General features: G+C 42.8%; 1 protein-coding gene across 7 annotated transcripts in view; it reads right to left on the bottom strand.

The window, feature by feature from the left end:
* Nucleotides 1-24,128, bottom strand: part of LOC122544517 (high affinity immunoglobulin gamma Fc receptor I-like) — a 44,846-nt gene that overhangs the window by 17,913 nt on the left and 2,805 nt on the right. For 3 of the 7 annotated variants that reach the window (XM_043683794.1, XM_043683799.1, XM_043683800.1), the window contains exons 1-3: nucleotides 8,120-9,266; nucleotides 2,678-2,959; nucleotides 1,629-1,901 (exon numbers count right to left, since the gene is read on the bottom strand). In XM_043683794.1, coding sequence (XP_043539729.1) covers nucleotides 1,629-1,901; nucleotides 2,678-2,959; nucleotides 8,120-8,546 — 982 coding nt within the window. In that variant the 5' untranslated portion in view covers nucleotides 8,547-9,266. Of the gene's footprint in view, nucleotides 1-1,628; nucleotides 1,902-2,677; nucleotides 2,960-8,119; nucleotides 9,267-14,590; nucleotides 14,621-16,189; nucleotides 16,308-24,128 lie in introns of those variants that run through there. The other 4 variants (XM_043683795.1, XM_043683796.1, XM_043683798.1 and 1 more) reach the window with 3 other exon arrangements.

The raw sequence follows: 24,128 nt of genomic DNA, 5'->3' as shown, positions 1-24,128 counted from the left end.
CAGGTCACTCCGTCTTTCCTCATAACACCTTCCCTCCAAGAACCTAGTAATTCGTCTCTGAAACCTTTTCAAAGTTTCCACATCCTTCCGAGAATGTGATGATTAGAACTGCATGCAATACTCCAAATATGGACGCACCAGAGATTTGTACAGTTGCAGCATGACCTCTTGGTTCCGAAACTCAATCCCTCTACCAATAAAATCTAACACACCATGTGTCTTCTTAACGACCCTACCAACCTGTGTGGCAACTTCCATGGATCTATGGACACGAATACCGAGGTCTCTGTGCTCACCTGCACTAACAAGAATCATACTGTAAGCCCAGTACTCTAAATGCATGTTACTGCTTCAAAAACGAATCACCTCACACTTTTCTGCATTAACTCCACTTGCCACCTCTCAGCCCAGCTCTGCAGCTCATGTTTGTCTCTCTGTAAACGACAACACCCTTCGTCAATATCCACAACTCTACAAACCTTAGCATCATGCGCAAATTTATTAACTCATCCTTCTGTGTCCTCATCCAGGTCATGTGTACAGATGACAAACAGCAGTGGCCCCAAAACAGATCACTGTGGTGCGCGACAGTAACCGAACTCCAGGATGAATATTTCCCGTCAACCACCACCCTCTGTCTTCTTGCAGCTAGCCAATTTCCGATCCAAACTGCTAAATCACTCTCAATTCCATGGTTGCATGTTATGCAATAGCCTCGGATGGGGAACCTTATAAAACGCCTACTGAAATCCAAATACACAACATCAACCACTTTACCCTCATCCACCTATTTGGTCACATTCTCAAAGAACTCAAAAAGGTTCGTGAGGCACGACCTACCTTTAATAAAATCGTGTTGACTTGTTCATCTCCAGATGATTTTAAACCCTATCTCTTACAAACATTTCCAACACTTTACCCACCACTGAAGTAAGGCTCATGCACCTATAATTAGGGTGGTCCCTAATTCCCTTCTTGAAAAAGGGAGCAACATCTCCTATCCTCCAGTCTTCTGTACTATTTGTGTAGGCAATCACGGTATAAAGATCAAAGCCAAAGGTTTGGCAATCTCCTCCCTGGCTTCCAAGAGAATCCTGTGATAAATCCCATCCGGTCCAGGGGACTTACCTATTTTTACACTTTTCACTAGTGAGGATTAAACTCCATATACCATTTCTGTGCACACCTTTAAGGCTAATGTATTATTAGTGTTGAGCCGGTGGAATTCTCTGCCACAGAAATTGGTCGGAGCTGATATATTAAATGTTGTTCAAGAACGAGTTGGATAGAGTTTTCAGGGCCTAAAGGAAGAGAGGAAGGGGACAGGAGACTGAGTTGGATAATCAGCCACAATTCTTGTCAATGGGCACTAAACGCCGGAAGAACCAAATGGCCTGTTGCCATTTATTTGTTTCCATAATTTTCTGGGCCAGCTATTCCCACAGGCTCCCCAGTCTCTGGGTGAAGACATTGCTCCTCATTTCAGTCCTAAATGGCCCATCCATTACTTTGTGCTGTTTGTCTCTAGCTCACCAATGTATGGCTGTGAGATGTGGAGAATGATGAGAATTTGTCTCTGTTATGAACCTTTAACTGCTAAGAAACGAACAATCATAAATGGTACTCACGTCTGATGGACAAATGGAGCTGATTACTGCATTTCCACACCTTCCCGTCCGTGACTTCACAATGGTAAGTACCCGAGTCTGCTGGACGAGGTGACTCAGAGATGTAATCGCTGTGGTCGGATGGAGACTGGAGAGGGACCCCATTTCTGTAAAAGCTGTACTGCAAGGAAGCTTGGAACATATTTGCTTCAACTGAGCAAACCAGTTTAACCCATTGGCCATCAAACACTTGTCCCTCAGGATGCACGGTCAACTTAGGGATGGTGAACGTCTCTGGAAAGCAGAAGAACATGTTTGTGTTTGTTTCTGCAGAGTGCCTGGACTTGGGAAAACTCAGTGAGCAGAAAGAGATCAAGTAAATCCAGAGAATGGGTCAGTATGGGAGACTTCTAACAATCTTTCAAATCCAATCAAGGCAGTTAGCATTGCGTTAGCTCAAGATCAGATTTGGTGACAATCGCGATCACATTTAGAATAAATATTTACAACTGCAGAGAGAGAATTGTACCCGGTTCTGGACTTCACATTGTAAGAGAGATGGGATAACACTGGGAGAGGGACAGAGGGAGATTTTTCAGGATGTTGCCTTAGAGGCAGGAGAGTTTCAATGATGGAAAGGGATTGTATAAGACTGGGTTTGTTTACCTTTGAGTAGAGTAGATTGAGACGACTGTGGGAGTCATGATTAAGATATATAAAATAATGAGGGGGCATAAACAGGGTTGACAGTAATAAATATTTCCCCTTGATGAGATCAATAAACAGAGGGGTTGGACAATGGTTGAGGCTAAGGGGCTGGAAGTTTAGAGGGAATAAGATGAAAAACATTTTCACTCAGGGGATCTGCAGCTCACTTCCTGTAAGTATGGGAGAGCCAGAAACGCTCATAACATTGGAGAGTATTTAGGTGTGCACTCGCAATGCCAAGGCTCCGGGGCCATGTACTGGGGACATGGGATTGGACAATAGTGAGGTGGCGGTTTCTGACTGAATGGGTTGAAGAGTCTTTAATTTGCACTGCAGAATCTGCGATAGCGACAAATAGTTACGTTTAACGGAAATGTGAATGCCTTCGCTCCTCTTCCTTAGACTGAAAAACATCTCGATTGCTTCACAGCTGTAATTTCCGGAAACGTCTGTAGCCGCTGCGTTGATGGTGTACACGTTACCATGATCAGGCGGAGCCTCCAGGACGTCACTGCCTCTGTAAAATAGGTAGTGAAGCCGGATGGAGGGCCGTGCCGCCTGGACAGTGCAAGTCAGTGTGAGATGGAGCCCCTCGAATACTTCAGCTGCCGGTTCCACCATCAGCACGGGCTTGGCAAAGCGTTCTGGAATGTAACACACAATCGGGATCGTCATTCAACTGTTATTTTCACAGAGTAAAAGGCACAATAGTGTCCGGGGCAAAGAATGTGAGCATTTTCTGACTAAAGACAGAGGAGAGGGTAAAATTTTATCTTTCTCTTACTTCGCAAATTTGAAATTCTGTCTCAATGCCACCTGAATTATGGAATCATGCAAGCACAGAGTATGGTAACTGACCCTTCAGCCCAACCCGTCCATGCCTACCAAGTTTCCTAAAATTACCTAATCCCATTTGCCTGCATTTTGTCCATGTGCCTCTAAACCCTTCCGGTCCATGTGCTGATCAAAAGTCTTTAATGCTGCAATTGTCCCAACCTCCAACACTTTCTCTGGCAGTTTATTCCTTGCACACACCACTTTCTGGGTGAGAAAGTTGCCCTTCAGATCCCTTTCCAATTTTCCCCCTCACTTTAAACCTATGCCCTCTAGTTTTGGAATACCCTACTCTCGGGAAAAGACTTTGGTGATCCACCTTATCTCTGCCGCTCATGACTCTATAAACATCTATAAATTTACCCCTAAGTCTCCTAAGACCCAATTCAGCCTCGCCCTAAACACAAGCCTCTTATATTTCTGAGGAATCCTGGGATGGGAACAACCCAAATACCAACTTTTATCCCCCAAAGTTTCTATCGGATCTTGTCCCATTCTCTCTCTCCTTTTCTCTGTGAACCTGCGTTCACCTCTCTGTTCAGAGAATGTACCAGTACAAATAGCGACCTAATGGAATGTTATCAATTACCTCCAGGATTATCACTTCAATCATGTGTGGCACCATGTGAAGACCAACAACAATACTGTGTATCACATTGGTCACCTTATTTAAGAAAGCTTTAAATTAATTCTAAGAGGCTCAGATTGCTTTTAATAGATTGTACGAGCATAAGATGTAGCGACAGAAGTAGGCTATTCAGCCCATTGAGTCTGCACTCCAATTCAAAAAAATTACGTCTGATTCGATCACCCTCAACTCCAATTTGTTGCCGTTTATTCACCATAATTACTCTGATTTAAAATAAAATTCTCTCACTCAACCTGGAAAGTACTTAACAACCCTGCCACAATAGCCTTTTGTGGTAAAGAATTCCACAAAATGACTTCCCTCAGAGAGAAGGAATTTCTCCTCACCTCCATCTTCAATTAGTGACACCCCATTATTCTATGTCAATACCTCTCTGATTGCAGAATCTCCCAGACAGGGGAAACGACCTTTCTCCTCATCTCCTTTGTCAAGTCCATCTAAGAATCTTCAATAAGTTTGCTTCTCATTTTTTAAACTTCAGTGAGGATAGTCCCTCCATGCCCGGGACCAGCTGACTGATTCTTCTCTGAACTGCCTCCAATGCCCAGTCCATCTTTCTTGAGATAAGTTTCCCAAAAACTGATCATAACGTTCTTCTGCAGTCTGACAATTGCTTTGTGGAGGGTTAGTATAACCTCCTGAGTTTTAAACTCCATTGTCTTCAAAATAAAAACCATTTGCCTTCCCTATGACACACCAAAAACTTGGACACTCAGTTTTTCTGTTTCACAAATGAGACTCTCCAATCCATCAGTTCTGTAGCTTTCTACGTTCTTTCATAATTTAAATATATTCAGTTCCTGTAGTCTTCCTGCCAGATCACAAAATCTCACATTTCTCCCACATTGTATGCCAGTTATGTCATCCTCATCACTCATCTTCCCAACAAGCTCCATGTCTTCTGCAAACTTTGTTACATCCATTCCATTGACTACTTAAGATCTAGGAAGAATTGGCTGTCTTGTGCACATTGTGCAAAATTGGATACGTACCTTGAACCTGAATCAAAACTTCTCGTGATTTTTCCCAGTCAATGATGCAATTGTACCATCCACTGTCTTCAGTTCTGTTTACTTTAATGTGATACGAATATTCGGGTGTTGTGGACTTCACTGAATGAATATTCTTGCCATTTTTATAAAAGATAAATTCCCTTTCATACCAATAATTATATATGTGCCGATATTTCAGTTCCACTGACTCTCCTTCCAAAGGTGTAACAGGGACAACATGGAAAGTCACATTTCCATTTAAGATTGAAAGCAAAGTTGCATCATTACAGCTTACCACAGGCTGTCGTTACACTAGAACGTACTCTGAAAATATTCACTATCACAGTCTTTACAAAATGTATTTTCAAGTAATAGTTCCGTCAACCCACCTCCGATATGTTCTTCAATCCGGTCTGAATAAATAAATTGATTATGTTGATTTATTTCTAACTTACCTGAGTATTGGCTGTAGCTTAGTTCTCCTTAACTGAGGAGTTACTTTAAGACCATAAGAAAACAGAACAGCAGGAGGTCATTCAGCCACTTTAATGGTCTTAGTGTGTTACGTAATACCTGTTAGAACATACTTCTCTCTCAGCTGACATCAAATGTGAGTGGAGATGAAGAGAAGCAAATGGGCAGATACAATACGAGGAGTGATACGAATATTTAATAAGTTGTAAGTGTAAAAGGCAAGGACAAAGGATATTATAGCAGCACAATCGTGCACGATCAACAAGATATATCCGTATCAGGTCTTACTGATATTATATGATATACTCACACCTCAGATTCAAGCATTCAGTCGGCAATAGCGATCATAAAGTATAGTTGATGCAGATAAATTATTTGGATAATAATAGGAATTGATGTGTTGACATAGAAGGCAAGGATACAAATCTCTGCAAAAGGCATTTCTCCTCATCTCAGTCTAATCCAGTCTCATTTAGACTGTCAACCCCTGGTTCTGGACTCCCCTGTGTTTTCCTGCAAACGCCACCCCAGTCATCAGGTACATCCTTTCTGCATTAACCCTGTCCAGTCCTAGAGACACACTACACTGAACAAACTGTTCAGTCCAACCAGTCCATGCCAACCATGTTTCCTAACTAAACTTGTCTCACCTGCTTGCATTTGAGCCATATCCCTCCAAACCTTCCCTATTCATGAACTTACCCAAATCTCTCTGAAAAGAAAATCTACCTGTACATGTATCAATTACTTGCTCTAACAGTTCAATCCACACATGAACTATTCTCAGTTGCCCCCGTGTCCTTCTTAAATCCTTCACCTTTCATGTTAAAAATATGCCCCTTAGTTTTGGACTTCTTCACCCGAGTGAAAAAGACCCTCGTCAGTTACCTTATCTATGCCTCTCATTGTTTATGAACTTTAATAAAGTCACCACTCAACCTGCTACACTTCAGTGGAAAAAAGTCACCGACTTTTCAGTCTATTTTTAGATCTCAAACCTTCCATTCATAGTAACATTATGAAAAATATTTTCTGAACAATATCCAGTTGAATAATGTCCTTCCAGAACTGCATACCGCATTCCAATGCTCTTTAAGACCTCAACATAACATCCAACTCGTATACTTAAGAGTCTGAGCAATGAAGCAAAGCGTGCTTCTTAAACACCCGGCCTACTTCAGAGAATTATGTACCTGAAACTTTAGGTCCCTATGCCCTGCAGCACTACCAAGGGCATTACCCCGAACTGCACAAGTTCTGTCATTGTTTGCATTACCAAAATGCAATAACTCACATTTATCCAAATTAAACGCCATCTGCCATTCCTTAGCCCATTGACCCAATTGATCAAGATGTCTTCATAATCTTTATAACCTTCTTCATTATCGATGTTACCACCAGTTTGTGTGACATCTGCAAATGTGCAAAAAATGCATCATTTTTTTCTCATCCAAGTCATTTACATAAAGTGGACGCATCACCGATCCCTATTGAACACCGCTGGTTACGTGCATCCCATCATCACGTACTGTTGCCTACCATGAAGACGAACCTGTATCCAACTGGCAAGCTCTCCCTGAATCCTAAGTGACAGAGTGTTTCTAATTGTTCTACCACATGAAACCTTCACTGAAGTCCAAATCAACAATGTCAAACACTCTGTTTTCATCACTCTTTTTAGTTACTCAGTTTACAAATTCAATCAAGCTAATGAGACAAAACAATACTTCGTCAGATATGGGGATCCATATAGCACACACAAAAATCCAGGGTGTGGTTGCACCATGGACAATTACAGCAAAACATTTTCCATTCACTCATGGGCCATTGGTGTTTCTGGCTGTCTAATATTTTATTGTCTCTCCCAAGTTGCCTCCTCGAGAAGCTGGTGGTGAGCTATCTTTTTGAGCCACTACGAGCCATTAGCTGAAGGTTATTCCTCAAAGCTGTTTGGGAGGGATTTCCACGATTTCGGCTCAGTGACATTGAAGGAATGGCTGAATTATTTCTACGTCAGGATGGTGAGTGCCTCAGATTGTTACTTGTTGAAGGGTGGTATTCCCATATATCTGTTGTTCTTGAGCTTATAGATGAAAGTGGTCTGAGTTTGGGAAATTCTGTTTGAGGATCTTTGGTGACTTTCTGCAGTGCATCGTATCGATTTTACACACTACTCCTACTGAGAAATGAAGGTGGAGGTATTGGTTGTTGTACCAATCAAGCGGAGGCGGCCTTGTCCCTGGATAGTATCGAGCTTCTCGAGTCATGTTGGAGCTGCATCCATCCAGGCAAGTGGGAAGTACTCTATCACAGTCCTGACTGGTGCTTTGTTGATGGTCGACAGGCTTCAAGGAGTCAGGAAGTAAGTTATTTACTGTTGAATTCCCAGCCTCTGACCTGCTCTTGGAGCTGCTGTGTTTATATGCTCATTCCAGTTGATATTTTTTTCTGGTCTGTGGGAAACCCTAGAATGTTGACAATGGCAACATCATTGAATGTCTAGTGGGTGACGGTTAGAGAGACTACTATTATTCATGACCGTTTTAGGCATTTGTGTGGCACAGATGTTACTTGCCACTCGTCATACCAACTCTGGATATTATATAGACTTTGTTCATTTGAACACGGACTGCATCAATATCGGAAGAGTGGAGAATGATGCTGAACATTGTGCAATCATCAGTGAACATCCCCACTTTTGATCTTATGATGGAGGGAAGGTCAGTGATTAAGCATCCTGCTCCTATCCTCGAGTATCCATCACTGGGAGGGTTCTGTCAAAAGCAGCTTACACAGATGCAGCATATAATCATCAAATCATTCACTGGCATTAACTAAACAATGGAATGACCAACCTGATACTGTGATGGTTAGATTGTTCGAAACCCACTTTCTATAGTAAATTGTTAATTCACATCGATAAGGTGCTTCATCTGAATATTCTGCACTTTCTATGGTGAATGAATCATCTTCCGTTTCTTTTATCAACTCATTATTCCGAAACCACTGGAAATGCTTTTGTCCCCACCAGGTCTGGTATGGCGTACGGCAGTTCATTACAATCTTCTCGTACCTCAGAACATGTGGCCACTTAGCTTCCAGACTTAGAGTTTCTTTGGAAACTGCAAAAGAAATGCGACAAAAGGTGGACACCAAATGAGATTTAAACACAACAAAATACAGTTCTAACAAAAGGAGGTGATGTAGGAGCTGCACAGGACTTTGGTGAGGCCTCACCTGGAGCACTGTGCATAGTCCCAGCCTCTGAACTATAGGAAGCATGTGATTGCACTGGAGGGCGTGCAGAGGAGATTCACCAGGATGTTGCCTGGGATGGGGAAAATTGCAGCAATGAAGAGAGTCTGGATAAGATCAGGTTGTTTTCTTTGAAGCAGAGAAGGCTGAGAGGGTATCGTAGAATCCCTAATGTGTGGAAACAGGACCTTCGGCCCAACAATTCCATACTGACCCTCCGAAGAGTAACTGTAAAAATCTATTCCCCTATAACTCCACATTTACCCGAGACTGATGCACCTAAACTGCACGGTTTTGGCTTGGGAAAGTAAACCTGAGCACCCAGAAGAAACCCACGCAGGCATAGGGAGAATGTACAAACTCCACACTTTCAGTCGCTTGTCAATTGAATCAAAGCCGAATTTCTGACGCTATGAGGCAACAGTGCTAACCACTAAGCCACCATGCCACCTGATATGCATAAGATTATGAAGTATAAGGACAGTGGGAGATGGGGAGCAGGTGTTCCCTGTAGTTGAAGAGAAATAACAAGGGGTGGGGGGGTGTTTAAAATGAAAGGCAGGAGACGTAGAGAATTGCTTGACACTGAGGGTGATGGGTGTGAATGGCCCAACATCGAAAGCCCTCTGCAGTAATGAATTCCATAGATTTACTGCCTTTCGAGAGAATAAATTCCTCCTCCTCTCTGTCTTTAATGTGCAGCCCTCTCATTCTGAGACGAAGCCCGTCTGGTTCCAGACTCTCCAAGGTAAGGGGAAACAGCCTGTCTCCTCATCTCACCTTGTCAGGTCCCTCTAAGTACATTCAATAAGTGGCTTCTCATTCTTCTAAGCTCGAATGTATGCAGGCCCAACCTACTCAACCTCTCCTCATCTGAAATTACCAACTCCCATTTCAGATACCTAACCTTACGTAACTTATTCATGCTGAAACATGCGTGTTTGGTTGAAAGTGATCTGGGAACTCAGAAAAATCATTACATCAATACGCACTCCACTTGCACGCAGTGTTTCAGTGGAAATCAGAGTCAAACTGGACTACACAGCTAAGTGGCTGACTCTTACCTGCTCTCTGGGATGAGCAATAAATACTGGCCTAGCCAGTGACACCCTCGTCCTGTGAAGGAATTTTTTAAAAAGTTCACTTACAAATGATGACAATTACAACAGGTGCACTCTTGAACAATTCGTAATGTCTTTTGCAGGAATAAGATCCGCCAGTTTCACTGTTCGCGAGTATTTCATAAACATTGCTCTGTGTTTGAGTGAATTGCTCTTCATTTTTGTACCAATAAACAGCTCTTGCATTATCTTCCCCACATTCCAATTTTAAAGTCTCTCCTTCTTTTACAAACCTACTTGAGGGGTATATGTAAAGCACAGGACTTCCAAAACCTGAAGAAAGATATAGAAGCGGAAAGGTTAATCCAATCATTGTATATTTTGAACTCTCACTGCAATAAATGCAACGCAGTTCAACCTCAATAGCCCAGTTCAAATTGGCTAATGATCAAACGATGCAGTCAAGACAAAAAGGTTTGAATTTGCTGAATTTTGGTGGCATCTAATCCTGGATTACGTGGAGCATAGAATATACAACATTAGCCCTTGATATAGTGCTGAACTGTGGAACCAACCTGAAGCCCATCAATCCAACAAAGTTCCATTTTCATCAATATGTTTATCCAATGACTATTTAAATGCACTTAATGTTGGCGAGTTTGCTCCTGTTGCAGCAGGGAGTTCCACTCTCCTACTACTCTCCGAGTAAAGAAACTACCTGTGACATCTGTCGTACATCTTCCACCCATCACTTTAAAGCTATGTCCCTTCGTGCCAGCCATCTCCATCCGTTCACCCTACCTAACCCTCTGATTAACTTATATGTCTGAGTTAAGTTATCTCTCAACCTGCTTCCCTCTAACGAAAGAAGCCTCCACTCCCTTAGCCTGCCCTCATAAGACCTTCCATCCATACCAGGCAACATCCTACTAAATGTCCTCTGGATCCTTTCCAGAGCTTCTGCATTCGTCCCGAAATGATGTGATTAGAATTGGATGCAATAATCCAAGTGCGGCTATGTACTTGATGCATTATTTCTGTGATGAGAACAATTAGCTTGGTATGGTTCGATTTTCAAAGTGCCAATCACTGACAGACATCAGTTAATTTACTGTTTGGATGATTTAACTGCACGGATTATCATCATGTATAATGTGGAATTAGGTCATTTGGGCCAACAAGTCCACACTAACCTTCGGAAGGTATCCCACCCATTCCCCTAACCGATTACCCTATACTTACCCCGGACTAAAGCACCAAAATTACACATCTTTGAACACTTTGGGCAATTTAGCATGGCTAATTCACCTAACCTGCTCATCTTTGAATTGTGGAAGGAGCCGGAGCACCCAAAGGAGACTCCATCAGACAGTAGCCCGAGGGGGAGTATCGAAGCTGGGGTCCTGGCACTATGAGGCAGCAGCACTGCAGCAAGTAACTCACCTCCTGATTCTCTCCAAAAGCCTGTCCACCATGGAAAAGGCACAACTGAGGAGTGTGATGGAGTACTCCCCATTGGCCTAAATTGCTGGAGATCCATCAATACTCCAAAAGCTCCATGCAATCCAGGGACAAGACCGTCCCTATTTGATTGGCACCACATCTAAATATCCACTCCCTCCACCAGCGATACTCAGTATAAAGTCACAGAGTCTTACAGCATGTAAATACACCCTTCGGTCCAACCAGTCCATGCCGAACATAATCCCAAACTAAACAAGTCCCTCCATTTCCGATTAATGTATCTATCCAAATGTCTTTTAAACATAATTTGACCCACTCCTACTACTTCCTTAGGAAATTCATCTCAGAGTCAAAAAACCACCCGTGGAGAAAAGGTAGCCTCTTTCATCTTTTTTCAAACTCTCTCCTCTCACCGTAAAAATGTGCCTCCGAGTCTGTAAATCTGTCCTCCATATCTGCTACTTTTCAGCCCATTGACCCATTTATTCAAGATTTGTTTGTAATCTTGGAAAACCTTATTCACTTCGACTATGCCGCCGGTTTTATTGTCATCTGCAAACAAGCTAATCATTCCTTCTATATTCTCATCCAAACCATTCATATAAATGATAAACAAAAGAGGATTTGGAACCGATCCTTGTGGAACGCCGCTGGTGACATGCCTCCAGTCTGAAAAGCAACTTTCTACCGTGACACTCTATCTTCTGTTAGAAAGATAACTATGTATCCAGTTGGGAAGCTCACCCTGAATCTTATGTGATGTAACGTTGATAATTATTCTGCCATACTGAACCTTGTCAAAGGCTTACTGACATGAAAATAAACAACATCAATAGCACTGTCCTCATCAGTCTGTTTGTTAGCTTCTTCAGAAAACTCAGTCAAATTTGTGATGATTTTTTTCTCACACAAAACTATGCTGATGATCCCTAATCAATTGATGCCTCTCCAAATGACCACATATCCTTTCTTCTAGAATCGCCTCCAACAATTTACCGATAACTGCAGTCAGATTCACAAGTCTAGAGTTTCCCAGTTTCTGCTTACAAATTTTCTTAAACGAAGGTACAGCATGAGCCACCCTCCATTCATCAGGCACCTGACCCATCGTCATATATGGTGCAAATATTTCTGCTAGAGACCTTGTAATTAACCTCTTTATTTTCCACAACACTCTGCCATACATTGAATCAGGTTCAGGAGATTTATCCACCTTTGTATTCTCTAAGACATCCCGAACATTCTCTTCTGTAATGGGAACTGTTTTAGAAACATCAGAGTTTATTACTCTGTATTCTCTCGATTTTATTTCTTACTCCATAGCAAAACTAACTCAAAATGATCATTCAATATCTTTCCCTTCTCCTGGTGATAAACGCAAAGAAAAGTCCTTGATCTTTAGGAGTAGCAGCAGTGTCTACGGTCTATAAGAACCACTGCAGAAATTCATCTTAGCTCCTCAAACACATCCCCATTTGCATTCAGGTACATGGGGACACCATCCCCTGCAGGTTCCCTTCCGAGCCATTCACCATCCCGACTTGGAAAATTGGCTGTACATTCAGTGTCAAATACAGACAAATTCCTGGAAATCCCTCTCCAAGCGCATTTTAGCTCTATCCATTGGGACTACAGTAATTCAAGAAAGCATTCACTACCACCTTCTCAAGGTAGCAGCCAGGGAGGCGGCAATAAATGCTGGACCCAACCAGCAACATCCGTTCTCATGAGCGAATTAAATTTAACTTCTCGTGTACCTGCCCAATATAGTCTGTCCATGTTTCCCTCTATTATTCTCCTTCACTGTCCTCCTTGTTGGCTACATTGTGAAGTGTTCTGATCTCTTATTATGGAAGTTAAGCCCAGAACTGAAGTTAATGCCCATTTATAATTATAATAATGCGTACAATAGCAAGTTCTAAACTGTACAAGGAACTGTTTAATACCCACGTCCTATCCAAAAAACAGAGACAGCACCGTCCATTTTCCACATTGTTGTTTTGGAATATATTGTGTCAACACTCACTGCCATTGTCTGTCAGGGCCATCACCTTCAATATTGCTGGTGGATTTGTAATATGGCATTTTATGTTTAACTTCCCAAATCTTTTTAAATGAATGCCCTGTACCAATTCCATTAAAAACTTCATTTACTGTCTGACCAATCTTATCTATGAGTTCATCAATCATTAACACTGCCTTCCTACTCATATTTAAGACTATAAGAATACAAGCAGGTCATTCAATCCCTCAAACCTGCTGCATCATCTAATTAGATTGTGGCTGTTCTAATATCCCTCACTTTGCTGCCTATTCCCTTCATTCCCCAAATGACAATTATCAATCTATCTCGGCCTTCCATATATACAGTGACTCTGCCACCACCACCTTCTTCACCCCTCCCCCACAGCTCTCCGTGACGAGGAATTCGAAGGACTCACAACCTTCTGGGAGAAGAAATTCCTCCCCATGTCAGCCTTCAACTGGTGCCCATTTATTCTGAGACCATGTCCTCTACTCCCAGACAGTCCCATGAAGGGGGAAATCCTCTCAGCATTGATCCTCTGTATGTTTCAGTGCGATCACCTCACATTCCTCCAAACTCCTGTGAGTAGAGTCCACTCTGTTTACCCTTTGTCCATAAGCGAAGCCCTGCATGCTAGAGATCATCCCAGTGAACCTTCTCTGAACTGCCTCTCATGAAACTCTCTCTATCGGCAAATAAGGGAAGCAAAACTGCTCACAATGCTCCAGGTCTGGTCTCCACAGCCCTTTGGACAGTTTCAGAAAGACTTCCCTATTCTTATACTCATACTCCCTTTAAATAAGGATCAACATTTCCTTCTCCCATCCTGATTAACGAGCTTTCTGTAGGAATCGATTTATCTTAGTTGGCTAGTTTGTTGGTCTACAGAACAGTGTAATGCCAACAACGTGGGTTCAATTCTCATTTCGAGGTTACCATGAAGGAGTTTCCTTCTCAAACTCTTCCCTCGTTTGAGGTCTGGTAACCCTCAGGTTAAATCGCCACCAATAGATCCTCTCTAATGATTGTTCTATCTCTTATTATGGAAGTTAAGCCCAGAAATTAAGTTAACGCCCATTTATATTTGTAAAAATACTTATCATAGTTAGTTCTGATCTGTACAAGGAACCGTTTAACCCTGACGTCCATCAAAACAAAAAGAGACAGTACCATCCATATTCCAATTTGTTGTTCTGGAATATAGGTCCCTATGATTTGGTAAGGCTATGGCGACATAAGAACAGCTTTCTGTGATTCATGCACAAGATCGTTCAAACACCGTCCACTCCCAACCAAATCCCTTTTGTGTTGCAGCTCTCTGCAGTTTATCACCATTTATCACCATGTAAATAATGCACTAATCTTCTGTTCACCCTGCCAAAATGATTACAACTCCAATCGAGGAAGACAGGGATAATGTCCCAATTGTTGCATGTTAGGGAAAGGTCGCTCAAAAGATATGCACAGCACGACTTCAGGTTCCCAAACGATTATTCAAGAAATTTGTAGTTGACTCCTACCTAGAGTCTTCCCACGGAGAGCAACGTTCACTAGAAAACAGAAGGGAATTGAAATGCAAATGTCATTATGTCTGTCAGTGTCCTGGAAATAGCAAAGTAAAGACAATGTCAAAGCAATGTAAGTGGAGCAGCAACAGAGAAATAGCACATATCCTGTCTGTAACTCAATGGAAACTGTTGACTGTTCAGTCTTATTGATGTGGAGGCAGAAATATGAATTGATATGAACTGCATGACGACCCTATTGTTTTCTCGCCCTTATCTCACACAGAGCAAATTTTGCTTTGTACCTTTCTGTGTATTTCTTGTCCACTCATTTTCGCCTCCTGTTTTCTCTGCGCTCAGATTCCTATGTCATTTATCTGAAAAGACTAAATGTCCCCATAATTTTAAGATTTGAAAAATAAATTATGTTTGGGAAGATTACTGCAAAAGAAATCCAGTTCACTGATTTTGCGTTTATTGCCTTGGAAGAATTCTTAGAAACACCTAAAGTCAGTCAAGATCCATCAATAACCTCAACACTAAAGCTTCTAGCTTAGAGACAAGGGGCGACAATGACAGCAGGGTTGTTTTCAGAACATCTCTGAACAGTTTCGAGGAGCTTACACAAACTCCGTTGTGTTTAAAGTTATTTCACAAGAGGACCATCTTCAATCTAGGTTCAGAGTCAGAGAGGTCCACAGTGCAGAAAATATCTTTCAGCCCATCAAATCTGTGCGGTCAAAAGCAATTACCTGACTTTTCCTCGAATCACATTTTCCCAGCACTTGGCACATAGATTCAGTTTCGCTAAGTGCACATCGAAGCTCCCTTACAGGCAGTGAATTCCAGATTCCCCACCACCCTCATCTTTGCCTCAGATCACATCTAAACCTCCTGCCCCTTAACTTCAATCTATTCATTCCGTCTGAACCCCATAGCCGTTCTGATCCCACCATCAATGGGAAAGGCTTTTTACCTGTCTACCCTCTCTATCCCCCTAATCATTTATACATCATGTCCCACCCCAACCCGAACCCACTTCTCAATCTCCTCTGCTCTAATGAAAACAACCCAACTATATCTAATCTCTCACCATCACTGAAACGCTCCAGCTCTCAAGGCAACAGACTGCTAAATGTCCTATTGTTGAGGAAAATAAATGGCATTTCCATTCACTGCTCAGTGAGATATATCGGCTCTACATTATTGAAGATTATACATCCCTTTGCGAGATTCTGAAATTCTCCTGACATTTTCTGAGAATAGTGCACATGTGTGTGTAAGTTGTATCCATTTCAGAGCAGATTGAATATTATTTCACAAATCATAATAACCTGAAATGTTCATTCTTCTCCCCTCCCACCCCCCCACCCCCCACCCCATCTCTCTCTCTCTCTTTCTCTGTCTCTCGGGAAATGCTACCATCCAAGATCCCAACTCCTTTCATTACTGATTTCTGCAAAGTTGGTTTTTTTTGCTGGCCACAGTAATCAACTCCTGCTTTCCACGAACTGAGAAGGAAGTGCATGGTAATATGCTGCAGAATGTAACCACGTGTGATCGGAGAACAAAACAGGTTTGTCAGGAAAAGTTTCCTCGGTCACACACACTTACAGAGGATGAGAAGCACGGAGATCTGCGACATTTCCGACGCGGTTTGGTAGCACAGCAGTTTCCAAGTCAGTGTGACCTCGTGCCTGCTACATCAATGCCTTTGCTCTCTCACATTTACCTGTAACAGAAGTCAGTAAGATTAGAAACAGCAAAAGGTGGTTGCTCGCTCCATACTGTGCTTGCATTTCCAAGTAATCAGTTCCTTTCACACAAACAGTAGTAGGCAATTCAGCCCCTCTAGCCTGTTTTGCCATTCAATGGCTGTTCTGTCGCCTATTTCCACATAACTGCCTTTGGCCCCTATCGCCTTCATATCGTTGTTAAACAAACATTGATCAATCTCGGATTGAAAATTCAGAACTGGTCCAGGATCCATTCCTTTTATGGAAGAGAGTTACAAATCTCTCCCAGCCATTGTGGTGTGTAAGTGTTTCCTAACATCTCTCCTCAATGGTCCAGTCATAAGTCTCACACTATACCCTTTCCACGTCCCCAAAAAGTGGAAATAGCTTCTCCTTATCCACCCTTTCTTTTCCTGTCAATATCTTCGATCAGATCAACCCTGCACCGTCGAGATTCTGGATAAACCAAACCTATTTGTGTAATATCTCCTCAGAATTTAACGCCCAAATCAACCTGAAGTCCAGGTCCCATTCTTGCCAACCTATGTTGTACTCCCTCCAAGGCCAACCTGTACTTCTTAGCAATGATTTTGGGACAGCACTGCTCTGGAAAGAAAGGTAAAATAAGAATTGCTGGAGAAAATCAGCAGGTCTGGTATCATCTGTCCGGAGACAGACAGGAACAGAGTTAACGTTAAGTTATAAACACAGGAAGTCCTGTAGAAACTCAGCAGGTCTGGCAGCAGCTGTGCGGAGAGAGAGAGGGAGAAACAGAATTAACGTTAGAAATATGAACACAGGAAGTCCTGGAGAATCTCAGCAGGTCTGATTGCGTCTGTGCAGAGAGAGAGTGAGAGAGAGAGCAACAGAGTTAGTGTTACAGGTTGTAGACACAGGGACTCCTGAAGAAACACATCAGGTCTGACAGCATCTGTGTAGAGAGAGAAACGATATACACCAAATGCAGGCAAATGAACCTCGTTCAGTTTGGGAAATATGGCTGGATGGATGAGTTGGGACAAAGGAGCTGTTTCCATGCTGTCAAACTCTACGATTCCAGTCCATGTAGCTGTCCAGTATCGGACTCTTACCTGGTCACTAGGAATTTTAAAGCAGGTTGTGGCACAGTACTAAAGAATCTTGAGCCCGTTCCTTTGGTCATTGGAATGAGCTTTGTCTGAGTTTAACAGCAAGGACCGGGACTGAATATACCTCTGCAGCTGGCATGGAGATGATATATTGTCATGTCTCTTTCTGTCATTAAAACAGTATCATCCATGATTAAAACATAAATCGCTGGAGAAAGTGAAAGCAAAAAAAGTCGTACAGCCTACCATTACAGAGAGACTCTCCAGTCCCCCACCTTAATATCCATCCAATTTATATTTCTTTTCCCCTTTCACCAGAATTAACAACCCCTTTGTCCTTTGCAACAGCAGACACCTTTTCCATTCTCACTTCCTCTATTGAGAGTATTACAAACACCATTTTCCCCATACCATTCAGTTCTGAAGAAGGGTCACTGGACTCGAAATGTTAACTCTGTTTCACACTGAGTTTCTCTGGCACGTTCATCGTTTATAACCAAAAGCGGATAACAAAAATGAACACAGCACTGCTACAGGCCTTTCTGCCCCCCGATGTTATGACAAACTGAACAACAAATGAAACTGATCCCTCCAGCTTGCTCTTGGTCCGTGTGACTCCATTCCTTGAATTCTCAAATGCTTATCTAAAAATTCCCTTAAATGCCCTTATTATGCCTGCCTCAACCTCCATCTCTGGCAGTGCGTTCCAGACTCCTATCGCTCTTTTTGTAAAAACAACTTGCCCCTCACATCTCCTTTTAACGTCCCCCCTTCACTTTCAATTATGCCCCCAGCATCACAAATCTTAACTCTGGGTAAAAAGATTCTGACCGTCAACCCTATCTATGCAATGCATAATTTTATATGTTTCAAAAAAGCTTTTCCTTAGCCTCTACTGCTCAAGCGGAAACAATCCAAGTTTTTCTAGCCTCTCATTATATTTCATTCCTTCAAATCCAGGCAGCATCCTGGTGACCTTCTTCTGTATTCTTCTAAATCCTCCACATCTTTCCTGCAACTTTGCGAATATAAATAAACACAATACTCTAAGTAAGGCCGAACCACTGTCTTATGAAGCTGCAACGTTACACGCTGACTCTTGTACTCAATTACCCATTCAATAAAGGAAAGCATGACAACGCCTTCTTTACACCCTATCTACTTGCAAGGCTACTTTTAGCGAGCCACAGACTTGAAATGCAAGATCTCTCTGTACCTCAGTGGTGAATGATTTTCCTTCACATTTGGTCTCCCAAAGTGTAGCACCTCACATTTACATGGATTACACTCCATCTGCCGTTTCTCTGCCAACATCTGCAACTGATCTGTATCCCGCTGTATCCTATGACAGCCTTCTACACTATCCATAACTCCACCAATCTTTGTATCATCTGCAAATTTACTGACCCATCCATCTACACTTCAATTCAAATCATTTATGTAATCAAAACACCAGAGATCCTAATACAGATCCCTATGTAACACCACTAGTCACGGACCTCCAGCCTGAAAACACCCTACCACAACTACCCTCTGTTTTCTTTGGGCAAGCCAATTCTGAATACACGCAAACTAGTCACTATGGATCCCATGAATCTTAATCTTCTGGATGAGCCAACCAAAAGCGACTTTGCTGGAAGCCTTACTAAAACTTATGTAAATAACATCCACAGGTCAAACCTCATCTATCACCTTTGTCACCTTCTTGAAAAATTCAATCACGTTAGTAAGACATGAGATGGCCCGCACAAAACTATACTGACTGACCCTGATTAGGCTATGCTTTTCCAAATATGCACGCATGCTATCGCTTGGAACTCTCTCCAGTATCTTCCAAACCACTGATGTGAGTTTTACTTATCTATAGTTTCCGGCATTATCCCTACTTTCTTTCTTGAACAAAGGAACAACATTAGCTACTTGCCAGTTCTCCAGGACCTCTCCGTTGACGAGCGAGGATGCAAAGATCTTAGTCAAGGCCCCAGAAAATTCCCTGTCTTGCCTCTCTCAATAATCTAGGTTAGATGCCATCGGACTTTGGGGTAGGTATTAAAGGGCCCTTAGGATTTATCCACCGGAATGCTCTTCAAGAAACACGTAACTTCTTTATTGATCGGAGCATTTTAGTATGGTCCACGCAAATCTCACTATCTCCTCCATATCCGTTGTCCTTAGTGAATGCCAATGCTCATTTCGGATCTCGTCCAGCCATTCTGCCTCCAAATACGTTCCCTCCTTTTTCCTACTGTGTCTCCTATCTCCCTCGTTTCCCCAGCATTTTCTGCATTTATGATCTGTAACGTTAACTCTGTTTTCTTTTTCTCTCTCTCACTTCTGTTTCTGTTAATTGTATCGCTTGTGCTCACACTTGCGATTCAGGAGATAACATTGTGACAGCACAAATTTTCATGTAACAACTTTTGGGCACAGTCTAAAAGTTTTAATCTGAAATTTCCACCTGTATACTGGTGCTACTGACCCATCTCATTTTATTTTACAGCACTCAGTACTTTTAATTACAACTGGTCCGGTACAGCATCAGGAATGCTATGATCTGAGTTGCAGTATTCATTTACACAAAAACTGTGGGATGCTGGAGATCTGAAACAAACACAGAAAGTGCTGGAAAAACTCAACAGGTCTGGCAACATCTGTGGATAGAGAGTTAATGTTACAGTTTATAAACACAGAAAGTAATGGAGAAACTCAGCAGGCCTGGTAGCATTTGTGAACAGAGATAGAACAGAGGTAACTTAACAGGTTACAAGCACAGAAATAACAGGTGTTGTGTGTGACCCATCTCCTGCATCCATTATAAGGACGGTGAACATTTCTGCATAGTACTGCAGGTGCAGAAACATTAGTCTCCTGTGTAACTGAAGCATAACCGCCCCACTCTTACTTCAATTCCGATCATAATGCAACAGAATATCTTTCGACCTTTCCTGATTGTTTGATGCAACTGCACACCAGCTTTCCATCCTTGCAGAGTCGACTGCTTGTAATGTGCTGATTTTCACATTGGCAGTCTCTCGGAAAGTTAAGTGCATTTGTTGTTTGATTCTGAAAGAGAAAAGGGAATTGCAGTCACAGGCAGAATAGCTGAATTGCTGTTTCGACACTGTTTCCGAGAAATGTTCCAGTCAGGCCCCGTTCCCTGGGGGCCACTGCAAACAGCACGAGTGCTGGCACCATTTTGAGCAGTGGCCGCTGTAGGGCAACAAGTTCCCATTCTGTAAATGTCATGTTCAGTGGAGCACAGTGGGAGAGGGGGATTGAGGAAGTGAAATTATGTGTCGGAGAGCGCTGATGGGTGTTCATTTGCAGGTTATATAACAGACTGGAGGTTTGGCTGCTTATCGTGCCTGATGTATGAGTGGAAGGCATTTAGGAATACAGGTCCACTGCAGTTCCTTGTTCAGTTGGTTGGACTGAAACACCCTCAATGGATATTGGCAATTGAGTTCAACAGCAGAAACAAAACTTCCACTAAGAATAGGAAGGCAACTTATTATCTCAATGAAGAGAAATTTCAGAGTGATTCAGTGCAGATGGATTCGGGTGCTTGAATGTCGGAAAGCGAGTGAAATAACTCTATGAGGTTGCTATTCAAGTCCCCAGAGCCGAGAATGAATAGAACCTCTGCCCCTCTGTCAGCCAGGACGCCCTGATCGGACCAGGTCAACAGTCCCAATCAGGGAGTTTATATTCAGTCAGGTCCACCTGGCTGACCGCATTCCAAACACTGTGTCCCACCTTCCCTCAGTCCTGGGACATAGGCCTGTTATTTTTCCTGTTGCTTCTCCTCGGGCGTTTTCCTGTTGCTTCTCCCTCTGACTCTGACTTCGATACCAGACCATAGCCAGCCTCTTTCACCCGGAGTGTCTTGGAAGAAATTTATCATCTTTCTAGGGTGGTAGCAGCGTTGAGGCTGCATCATGTGCCGTCTTCATCTCATCCTGAGAGATTTCTGCGAGGATAGGCAGAGGGGGAGAATTCACGGCTACTGACAGCCTTGATAGATAGTCTAAGGGTGTGGGGTAAGTTTTCTCCTGGCCCATTTGTGAGGTTGCTGCTTTCCTGTGGTCACTGTGCTTTTCAGAATTGCATCTCCTACCCAAAATTTGTACGTCACAGGATCACGCCTCTTACCCATGTAGAGCCCTTCCCCTGGTTTCAACACCAAGTTTCACCCTCTGAAGTAAACTCTCTCTCTCGCTTAGAGGAGTCATGTGTCCAGCACCGGAGTTCCTGAAGCCGTTTCATTCGCTCCCTCTGGTCCAGGAAGATGAGGCTTAACCTGCTGTGGATTTTTTTTCCCCATTAGCAACTCTGCAAGAGCTGTTCCTGTTACTTCATACGGTTTGGTCCTATAATCGAACAGGAACTGGGACAGATGGTTACCAAATACAGCTTTCGGCTGTTTCTTTAAGCCTGCCTTCAAAGTTTGGATGGTTCTTTCTGACAGACTATTGGATGATGCTTGGTATGAAACTATTCTCACATGCCAATCAAATTCGATTTTAGGAAATTGTAGTGATTGGAACAAGGGTCAGGTGGATCTCATTGAGTATGAGATCCCATGTCGATGCCTTTAAATTGGGCCAATCAGGGAGCTCTGGCAGGTATAAGCAGCAGTCTCAGATGATACCTCAAAAAGCTGTCTCATATATGAATACAAACCCGTGTGGATAGTCATTTTCGCATACTTGTGGGCATCTTTATCCAGTTGCATTTCATGCAAGTTTCCTTTCAGCTTTGTGAAGTACAACACCCCATCAATTTTGCATATAAGTGCTCTATTTGAGGGATTGAGTTTTTATCCAACTCTGAAAATCAGCTCATTGTTTGAAAACTGAACCGTTGTGACTCATGACTAGTATGACCAATCACGCCCATTCTGCAAACTGGACTGGTTTGATGATTTCTTCGCATTACAGCCTCCTAATATCTGCTTCTACTTTTACACGTAAAACTAAGGCACTGGATGGGGCATTCAGCATCATTGAATTGTTTCTTGGTCCCTTTGATATTCTCTACAGCCTGGGCAGCACGGTGAATCACAGCACCAGAGATCAGGTTTTATTACAATTTTAGACAACTGTGTGCCTGGAGTTTACATATTCTTCCCACGCTTGCATGGGTTTTCTTCTGGTCCTCCGGTTCTCTCCCACAGTCCAAAGATGTAAAGGTTAGGTTGATTGGCAACGCTAAATTGCCCAGTAGTTGGGTTGGCCATGGGAATTGCAGGGTTACAGGATGGCTGTGGGCGCGATTCTCTTCGGACGGTCGGTGTGACTCGATAGGCCGAATGCTACATTTCCATATGGCAGGGATTCAATTATATAAGCTACCTGAAAGCATTGCCAGTATTTAATTAGAACATTACTCAGGCAGCCATTTTTCTAATTGAAGAATGTTGAGCCAATCAAGCTGGATCTTTCTCAAACAATTTCACGATCAAGCTTGGCCTGAACCTTTTTGAGCTGAAACTGTGTTGCTGGAAAAGCGCAGCAGGTCAGGCACCATCCAAGGAACAGGAGAATCGACTTTTCAGATTCTCCTGTTCTTTGGATGCTGCCTGACCTGCTGCACTTTTCCAGCAACACATTTTCAGCTCTGATCTCCAGCATCTGCAGTCCTCACTTTCTCCTGAACCTTTTAGTACAATGAGCTGCTACATATAAGAGACCTGAACTGACGTTGTACCCTTACTCTGTCGGAGTTTTAAACAATTTAATTGTTCGAAACCAGCTGTTGGTGGAATTTCCAAGATCCACAACCTTCTGAATGCCAGCCATGAGTTCTCTTATCAGATTCAGGCTGAGTCGGCATCATGTGCTATCTTGAGTCCGCAAACTAGTGGAAACTACAATGGTCTGCTGGCCTGTATGCGTACAATCTTTAAAGATTCCCTGTCGACAGTCAACCGCTTCGGTCTGGCTCCAAAAATGAGAAGATCTCTGTGACACCCCCACAACCAACCTGTCGCCAAACACTTTCAACTCTCCTTCTCACTCTGCAGAGGACATGCAGGTCCTGTGCCTCCTCCGTCGCCACTCCCTTTCCTCCCGACGCCTGGAGGACGAATGCCTCATCTTCCACCTCAGGACCCTCCAATGACATGGCATCAATTGAATTTCATTAGTTTCTTCATTTCCCCTCCCCCACCATTGCCCAGCTCCAACCTTCCAACTCAGCACAGTGCTCATGACCTGTCCCATCTGTGCATCTGCCTTCCCACCTATCTGCACCACCCTCCCCTCCAAATTATCATCTTCACTACCATCTCCATTACCTATTGAGGTCTTAGTTACCTTCCCCCCAGCCTCATTCCTGATGATACGCTTTTTACAGAAGAGTCAAATTCCCTGCTCCTTCGATGCTGCCTGTCCTGCTGTGCTTTTCCAGCACCACACTCCTGACTCCATAATCCATCCCTGCTAATTCGTGCCTATCACATCATAGATTTCTTAATGTAAATTCCGGATCCTCGCTTCTGGTTCAACTACTTGGCTCTTCGACTTCATGAAAAATGCTGTCACATTATAGTTACACTTTCTAAAAGACTGTTAATGCATAATTTCTCCTTGCAAAGTATCCCATTGAGATTAGCCTGTTGTCCAACTGGTTCCTCAAGATTAAAGAAACAACTCTCTCTCTCTCTCTCTCTCTCTCTCTCTCTCTCTCTCTCTCTCTCTCTCTCTCTCTCTCTCTCTCTCTCTCTCT

Source organism: Chiloscyllium plagiosum, chromosome 50, assembly GCF_004010195.1.
Source record: "Chiloscyllium plagiosum isolate BGI_BamShark_2017 chromosome 50, ASM401019v2, whole genome shotgun sequence".
In the NCBI taxonomy this organism is placed as follows: domain Eukaryota; kingdom Metazoa; phylum Chordata; class Chondrichthyes; order Orectolobiformes; family Hemiscylliidae; genus Chiloscyllium; species Chiloscyllium plagiosum.
Note: the sequence above shows the minus strand (reverse complement) of the source record. Positions and strands in the feature narration are given on the sequence as shown.